This window comes from Notolabrus celidotus, chromosome 22 (genome assembly GCF_009762535.1).
Source record: "Notolabrus celidotus isolate fNotCel1 chromosome 22, fNotCel1.pri, whole genome shotgun sequence".
Taxonomy (NCBI): Eukaryota; Metazoa; Chordata; class Actinopteri; order Labriformes; family Labridae; genus Notolabrus; species Notolabrus celidotus.
In genome coordinates, this window is record NC_048293.1 from 10,187,716 (window position 1) to 10,196,728 (window position 9,013).

Consider the following 9,013-nt stretch of genomic DNA (forward strand, 5'->3'; position numbering starts at 1 on the left):
ATACTGATTTGATTTAAGTGTAGTAAATAAATAATAATTTAAGTGATACATATTCTACCAAATCCATACAGGAAAAAGCTCCCCCCCTCCCTCTCTCTCTTTAGTTGGTTTCATCCAAAAGTGACGCTCAGACTGTATGCACGGACCTTTATTATACAGTCTGGCACAGACAGACACGTGAGCAACAGGGAGCATTGGGCTGCAGAAGCATTCAGCAGGGCAGTAACCACTAAAATGTGAAATTTTAAATATCACAGGTTAAACCTACTTCTACAGCAGCTAAAGATATTAGCCTTCCCCATCCAGGTGGGTCAGTCTTTTGTCATGTTGTTAATATTGACAGGTAGAGCTCAAACCTACATGCATCATCTGACAAAGAATAAGTGGGCTGACTATTATAAAACCAAAGTATCGAAGGTAACAAGTAGTTGAACACTGAATTCTAAATGACTTGTCATGCTGTAGAAGGAAATCTAGGTTATATTTGGAGAGAAAACAGATATCAGATTTTTATCAGATGTTTTATGTGGTGAGAAAAGGACCCAGACAACATACATATGATAAAGTAGTACTTTAATTAGAAACAATTAGATATTTTTTATAGGAACTTGTACAAATTTGACGCCGTTGAAAAAAAACTTTCATTTCCTTAAATACCCTGTTGTGCAAAAACAGGTTAGTATTCAGAAAACTTATTTGAGCTTTCATTCCATATATTCACAGTTTCATGCATATTCCATCTTTCATTTTCTGAAATATTTTGTGGGGCGAAACAGGCTAGTATTCAGAATACTTATTAAACTTTTATTCCATATATTTAGAGTTTCATTCAATATATTTGATTACATGTTTAGAGTTTGCTCTCTCTCTCTCTCTCTCTCTCTCTCTCTCTCTCTCTCTCTCTCTCTCTCTCTCTCTCTCTCTCTCACTCTCTCTAAGATCGAGTCCTGTCAGTAAGAGGGTACTGGCTCTTATCCTGTCTCGATATTGGGTCTTTGTTAATAATTTAACATACAGTATGGTCTAGACCTGCTATGTTTGTAAAAGCGTCTTGAGATAACGTTTGTTGGGATTTGGCGCTATACAAATAAAGATTGATTGATGATTGATTGATTGATTAAACGCATTCTGAAAAAAGTAATTTTTTTTTTTTTAAAGAAGATTCATCTTCCTATGCAACTTGACATTAAACAACCACATTAAAGAAAGCAGTTGTTAAAAAACGTCACTTATGTGATCATTAAAGAAATACATTTTTCTCTTTCAGAATATATAATGCCTTTTTATATATAAGCCGTGGGAAATTGAACTACAAAATTAAAAAAACATTATTTATTCAAAAATAGCAACCACAAATCAGTCATACAGTGGCATGAATACAGTAGTTTAAGTCTGAAGTTTGAGTTTCAGGCGGGTCAGTTCTTTCATGTCGATACTGCTGCCACCACACACAATCACCACCAGGGGGCCCAAAAGAGCTGGCAGGCGACCTGTAAAAGGAGTTGTGCAATAGAACTTTTAGGATTTTAGCTTTTTTTTTAAGATATGCAACTTTATTTCCTAGGTTTAAGCATAATTACTGTTATGTTCTCCATAACCGCTAGTACATAGCCATGACACTTATTTTTACATGCAGACGTTTTTTATGTGTTGAGCATGTTTTGAGGTGATAATGTCGCCAGAGTAGTTACCTTCATCCTGCAGTCTTTTTATAAGTCCCCTGTAGACAGCAGCCAGTGCTGCTCCACAGGCCATCTCCACCAACACGCGCTCCTCATCTACAACATAATACTGGTATTAAGTTTAATAACAGCTCAAACCCATGTTAACTAGTAGAGGCTTATGTTATCATGTAGAATCACTAACCCAGGAATGTTTCAACAGCCTGCAGAGTCTGCTGGTCAGTCACAAGCTCAGATATGATTGTTAAGTCACTGCATTGGCTGTATTCAAAAGCCTTCTCGCAAACAGTTCTTGCTCCAAGACATTTAGCTTCACTGTAGACAGACAGGTGAGGATGAAGAAAATCACTTAATGAATGCAGAAAACACCTGATCTGTGTTAAACCACCAACCTAGTGATATCATCCAGGGTGACGACCCTCCCCGCCTTAACAGCAGCATTGAAACAGTCGGCCCCCACAGTTTCCATGGCAATGATTGGTACGTCTGTCCAGCCTACATCTTTCAGGCCCTGAATCACTCCACAGAGAAGGCCCCCTCCTCCAACAGATAAAATCACAGCTCCAGGTTTCACACCCTGACCAAGAGAGGCTGCAACCTCTGCGATCAAACTGGCATGACCCTGCCTGGAATTGTGATGATGTGGAGTGAGATGCAGAAAAGATTGTATGCAAGTAATTTAACAATGTAGTCCTTATCTTTTCACTTCTCATTGCCGGAAACTAGGAACTTCAACAGAAATGTATAATCTACCAGAGTAGAGGGTGATCAAATGGAGGAATATAAGTTAGTTCTTCAGTTTGAGCCAGCCTTATTGCCTCTGTATTGGCATCATCCCAAACCTAAAAAGACACAGATTTTACTTCATTTTCTGAGCACTTAAACAATTAAGACATTTATCATCAAACAACCGAGCATGATTACCTATAATATTAATTTCAAAGTGATGTAAATGTCATCAATGCACCACTTGCATATATTTATAAAACACTTTACCTTGCCTGTAATCTTAACTTTAGCACCCTGATCCTCGACTCTTTGAACAACCAAATTGGAAGAAGAAGTAGGAAGCACGATGGTGGCTGGTATACCCATTTTTCGGGCCACGTAGGCAGCAGCCATACCTGCGTTACCACCTAAAAAGATAAAACATACGGTTTTATATAATAGCCACTTTTATTCTGACTTGTTGGTATGAATACCTATTCCTAAAATATTTCACCTGAAGAACAGACAACTCCTTTGGACTGTTTCGCAAGCTAAAAGGAATAAATAGGAAAAGGGTAGGTTAGTGTTTATTTATTAATTGCTTTTAATACAACAGACAATCAGCACTTGCTCAAAAAATCAACTACCATTGCTAAATAAAAAACACCTACCTGCTGGCAGAGGTGTCCAATACCACGGATTTTGAAGGAGCCAGATGGCTGTGAATTCTCCATCTTTAAGTAGACTGTTGCACCCACAAGTTTTGACATGCTGACACTTTCCAGCAGTGGCGTTACAAGGTGGAATTGATTCGCCATGGCCCACCAAGCTTTATAAAAAGTGGTAACAAAATAATGTTAGATTGGTAGTATATGAGCATAACTATTTCAGCAGGGCAAGATGTATGCAGGTATGAGTAATAGCACTGGAAACCTGTTTTAAGGACATCAAAAAACTAGACATGTCAAGATCTTGGAGAATCTGCAACTTTCACTAGACTGTGTTAATGGGATGTTTTTTAGGCTGCTAACAGAGAGTAAATGAGTTTACTATTGCCATGTCAAGTATCACTTTCAGTTAACATCGTGCAAACTTCAAATATGAAATGCACATGACATTTAGGCACTTTAAGAACATCTGTGAGCATTTTAGGCAGAAAAACAAAACTTTTTTTAAAGGAAATAAAGCAATTCTAAATTAATAACTGTTGTAAAATCAAGTTATATAAAGAGATGCACAGTGAGTAGGTCCTGCCTCCACGTTTCCACTTCTGGAACGATATTCAAGCCACTACATTCTGCAGTGCGCGTGTAGAATATGCATTACGGTAATAGTGCGCAATGACAAATTTTAATTATTGAAGAAATTTGGTTACATTTCCACACATTATTTATGTTCTTGACATGACTAGTGTCTTGATAAGACTGTCGATTAAAGAAAAGACGTTGGTTTTATCATTACTTAATAAGTAAACGAGCCATCCGTAATCTTATAGTGTAGTGTTTACCAGGATGCCCCACAGCACTGGAAAAGGCCCGGATACTTGATGTGGATCTATCGGGTAAGTGTCGACTTCGGGTACTCGTTTCCAGTGGATACTCTGTTATCAATGCCTTCCGTTCTTCCCACTTTGGCTCCGTCTAAATAACTTGAAAAGAGAAGCAGGAGAAACGCTCAGTTCCAATTGTAAGAGCTTCATGCACCTCAAGGGAAGTTGGGCTAATAACATTGGTCTCTATGCGCTGCCGGTGGTTATACGGCAGGGGCCGTCTACAAAGTGTACTGCCGAAAAGATACCCTTCTAAAAAAAAATCAATGAAATCACTCCTGAACAGTGCAGTGTCCTGAAAATCATTGCAAACCTTAATCATATCTTTCTGATTATAGTACAACTCTTGGTTTGAGAATACACGTTTTTTCAGAATTTTAGGGAATTTGTATTGCAAATAATATTCAATAACTTCACTATTATACAGTGTAGTCCCCGGAAAGTCACTGCAAACCTTAGTTGTATCCTTCTGATTATACTATCAATCAATCAACCAATCAACCAATCAACCAATCAATAAATCAACCAACTGTCTAGAACAGCTGTACAGTGCATCATTGCAAAGTACAAGGAGTCAAACCTGGGCGTGGTAGCACAAAATTTCAAGAACTCATGAGAGGAAAATATTCAAAGATGTCTGCAAGAAGCCCCGGACATCTGCCAAGATTATTGTTGCTGACCTACTGACCTCCTCTGGAGTTGATGTTTGAAGGAACACAGTTGTGAGGGATCATCATCATTATGGGCTTCAGGACCGTTGTCCCAGAAGAACCCCTTTACTTAGAGTGGCACATCGGAGCCAGACTGAGGTTTACCCGTAAACATTTGAAAGGTAAAGATGAGTTTTGGAAGTCCATCCTTTGATCTGATGGAACTTTTTTGGAACATGAATGTTGATTATGTTTGGCCAAGAAAGGGAGAGTCCACCAACCCAAAGAGCACTATTCTCACAGTTAAACATGGTGGTGAGACCATCGTACTGTGGGGCTGTTTTGCAGCCTCAGGCACAGGGAGCCTTGTTCGGGTGCATGGCATCATGAAAAAAGAAAATTATGTTTCCATTTTGAGGGATAATATGAAGAACTCTGCTCTTAGTTTAGGCTTAGATTTGCGCTGGGTCTTCCAACAAGACAATGACCCAAAGCATATGTCAAAATTGGTCCAATAGTTCTTAAAGGGCACCTAAACCAAGGTCCTGGAGTGGCCTGCATGGAGCCCAGATCTAAATCCTATGGAGAATCTGTGGTGGGTGCTCGAAGTGAATGTTTATGCTCAGAAACCATGTACTTTGGACCGGCTGAAACAATATGCGTTGGAAGAATGGGCCAAAATCCCTCAAGAGACGTGCCAACCTTGTAGAGAACTACTTGAAGAGGTTGTTGTCAGTACAAAGGGCGCACTATTGACTACTAATGGCCAGGGGGCTAATAATTTTGGACGTGTCATTTTTACCTTTCCTTGTTTCAATTAATTGCATCAATATGATATCTTAATCAAACAGTGAACTTTTGACTTTGTTATTTTGGAAACAAATAAACTATAAACACTTGTTGTTAATGTTTTCATGGAGAAATCAAGGGTTTTATCTGATTTCACAAGGGGGGCTAATCATTTTGCCCTCAACTGTACATATAGTGTGATTCTTGAAATGCTCTCCTCCTCATATCATGAAATACACATATCAATTGGAACCAGTAAATCACCTTAAAAAGACCTCAGACTGCAGAGAAGGGGAAGATATGCTTCATTGAATGTCGTCAGGAGGGCAATATGATCAGAGCTGCTGGGACATGGACAACTGTTTGGATCACACAATATGAATGTCCCTTGTTGAAGTATTGCGATAACATTTTGAAAAAACACATAATCTCAGGCCAAGTGTTGTACAAATAAAGATAGATTGATTGATTGATAGTATAAGCAGAGGGACATGGTTAAGGTTTGCAGTGACTTTCAGGAGACTACACTGTATAACAGTGAAGTTATTGAATATTATTTGCAATAAGGATTCCCTAAAATTCTGACAAAACACATATTCTCAGTGTTGTAGTATAATCAGAAAGATATGATGAAGCTTTGCAGTGACTTTCAGGAGACTACACAGTATAATAGTGAAGTTATTGAATATTATTTGCAATAAAATTCCCTAAAATTTTGAAAAGACGTGTAGGGGAGAAGTTGTCACACGGGTTGGTTGGCACACTCGTTATATCTCGCCACCAGAGGGCACTGTCTCTCAAATTGGGGTATGGAGAATTAGGATCAGAGCTCACCTACATAGTCTTCTCTGGAGTAAGACAGCTGAACTTGAGGTGAGAGGACTTTTTGTGTTTTTCATGTCAATTTGTAAATACTCAGCTTCTCAGTATTTTTCTTCTAGGCTTATAAACGATGGGTTTATAACAAAACAAGTGTTACCATTACAAAGTGTGAGGGGAAAGCTATAGTTTAGATTTTTATTAGCTAGCTAAGTAGTTATTAGATTGTTGTTAGCCTTGATGCTAGCAAAAAAATCCAGTTGGGGTTGGTCGTCACATTCTCTATGTTGGCAAAATCATGCATGGTGAAATTAGTTGGAGTGCGCAGACCCTACATTTGCCATCATTGTGACTCAGACAGTGACTGCATGTAGCCTTGTTGAGTAGGCCATTATTGTTAGGCCTATTTGTTTTGCTTTTTATGTTGGCCTAAAGATGTGTTTCCTGTTCATGTCCCTTGCTCATTTTATGTTAAAATGCATTAAGTTATGTAGGCCTATCACTTGTCAGTGCAATTAAACTTTCAAATTTAATCCTGCCTTCTTGCCTTTTTTAAAAGATTTTTCCCATTGAAATACGATTGTGACAACCAACCCCATAGTGTGTGTGTCTGAGTGTCTTTGATACTTAATTGCCTCTTTCTTACAACGAGTTGGAAAAGGAGAGGGATACACATTTCAAGCCAACACCTTAAGCTTCAATTTAATGTAGGAATGACAATTGAAATATGTTTTGATGATGAGCAATCATCAAAACAGTAAAAAGTGTAACAACCAACCCTGTTCTCCCCTATTCTCAAACCAAGTGTTGTAGCATAATCAGAAGGACATCATTAAGGGTTGCAATGTTTAGGAGTGATGTCATTGATTTTTTTTAGTAGCGTATCTTTTCGGCAGTACACTTTGTAGACAGTCCCTGCCCACTCGCCTCACCACTTCATGGCATAGAGACCAATGTTATTTGCCCAGCGCGAGAGACGGCCTATATTGATGAAGATTACGTTGTAGCTCGCTCTCTGTCTTACACTGATGGGAAACAGGCATACTTTGAGTTTAGACCACCTTCTGTTAACGAGTTATTGATCCGAGAAGCTCGAATCTGTGAATATCTTTCTAACTTTACCCAACTCTCAAAGTTGCGCGTACTGTGCTGTAAGTGAATCTTCCGGTGTTAATAATTAACGACATCATTACCGGATGTGTCTGCGATTGTCGAAGTGTCATATCTAAGGAGTCTGAAGTCCTGAATGTGTGGCAGGAATGTCCTCAATCGCATTTTGAACGCTGCTTGCACTCATGAAACGCAGTGCGTATGTAGAATAGACATTACGGTAATAGCGCAAAAATCTTGGTTTCCACCATAGACTGTGGTTTCCACTGAAATATTTTGCTTCAGACTGATAGGAGAAAACGTCAAAATGTAATCTGCCAATTATAGCTATACCTGATCTGGAATTACAAAATAAAAACCAATGGAAATTAAGCATATTAGCAATGATTTTGGATGTTTTCAAAGTGAGATAATAAACATAATAACTATTATAAATAGCTACACGGACATCTTTTGTGGGGTTTTTTTCTGTTTTATACAGGGACCATTTCTTGTGACATAGCCTACTCTACAACTTCCTTCTACATATATGGCCAGAAAAATCACTCTAACCAAAGACAGTATTCACTCAGTGCCACTGTGTCCTATATCATACGAGAGATGTTGTCACATGTAGTACACAGCCAGTACTAGTCAGAAATCCCTGCAGCTCCTTTAATGTTGCTGTAGGCCTCTTGGAAGCCTCCCTGACCAGTTTTCTTCTCGTCTTTTCATCAGTTTTGGAGGGATGTCCAGTTCTCTGAATGTCACTGTTGTACCATATTTTCTCCACTTGATGATGACTGTCTTCACTGTGGTCCATGATATATCTAATGCCTTGGAACATTTTTTGTGCCCTTCTCCTGACTGATACCTTTCGATAATGAGATCCCTCTGATGCTTTGGAAGCTCTCTGTGGACCATGGCTTTTGCTGTAACTGAGGAAATGTCACGAAAGTCCTCCTAGAACAGCTGATCTTTATTGGGACTAATCAAAGTCACAGTTACAGACTACTATTTGTCATAAGTTTGAATGTGATTTGTTAATTCTGAACACAGCCACATCTCCAGTTATAAGAGGGTGTGTACACTTATGCAACCACATTATTTTAGTGTTGTATTTTTTATTCTTCCCCCTAAAAGATTTCCTTTTTTTCCCCAATTGAACTGTGCACGTTATAGGTCACATTAAAGGTGAAAAAAAGTTCTGACATGATTTATCTTGGTCTCATTTTTTTTTCACATCACAAAACCTGGGATTTTAACAGGGGTGTGTAGACAATAAATGAGACAGTGAACAGGCAGTGTGTCTTCTTCTTTTGCTTCTGCCAGACTGAAGACGAGAGTTGCTGACTACACCAACCTGTCTCACTGGGAGGCTAGGCCCCCTTGTGGCTTAAATCGAAACTGAACATAAAATCAGTATTTGTACAAAATTACAATAATACAGATCTCATTTACAACTCTACTATGGTGGCTGGCAGGTGCAATGCAAATTAACAAAGGATGAAAGACTTTTACAAAGTTAGAGACAAAATAACAATTTTGGAAAACATCTTTAACATTTTATAAAACAAAATTACATTAGAAAAGCAAATGTTGTGTCGCTTGTAAAATTTTCTCACCACTTGTAAAAGTGTTTCTGATTTTGTAAAATTGTTTTATTAAATGTGAATTTGTTTTGGCCTTGGGAAAATTGTTTTGCAAAATGAAAATTTGTCTTCAAC

At 38.4% G+C, this 9,013-nt stretch overlaps 1 protein-coding gene across 1 annotated transcript; it reads right to left on the bottom strand.

Moving 5' to 3' along the window:
- Nucleotides 1-1,310: 1,310 nt before the first annotated feature.
- Nucleotides 1,311-4,137, bottom strand: sdsl (serine dehydratase-like). Its single transcript, XM_034675255.1, has 9 exons — nt 3,898-4,137; nt 3,062-3,219; nt 2,905-2,941; nt 2,679-2,818; nt 2,436-2,524; nt 2,075-2,308; nt 1,867-1,997; nt 1,692-1,778; nt 1,311-1,490 (listed from the first exon to the last, which is right to left on the bottom strand). The coding sequence occupies exons 2-9, from the start codon at nt 3,206-3,208 to the stop codon at nt 1,387-1,389; spliced, it is 969 nt and encodes a 322-aa protein (XP_034531146.1). The 5' UTR covers nt 3,209-3,219; nt 3,898-4,137; the 3' UTR covers nt 1,311-1,386.
- Between the last annotated feature and the right edge of the window lie 4,876 nt (nt 4,138-9,013).

Coding starts and splice junctions, on each gene's coding strand:
- sdsl (XM_034675255.1), bottom strand. CDS start 3,208: ATGGCGAATCAATTCCACCTTGTAACGCCACTGCTGGAAAGTGTCAGC. Junction 2,942..3,061: donor TTGGACACCTCTGCCAGCAG/GTAGGTGTTTTT, acceptor TATTCCTTTTAG/CTTGCGAAACAGTCCAAAGG. Junction 1,779..1,866: donor GGCTGTTGAAACATTCCTGG/GTTAGTGATTCT, acceptor ATTATGTTGTAG/ATGAGGAGCGCGTGTTGGTG.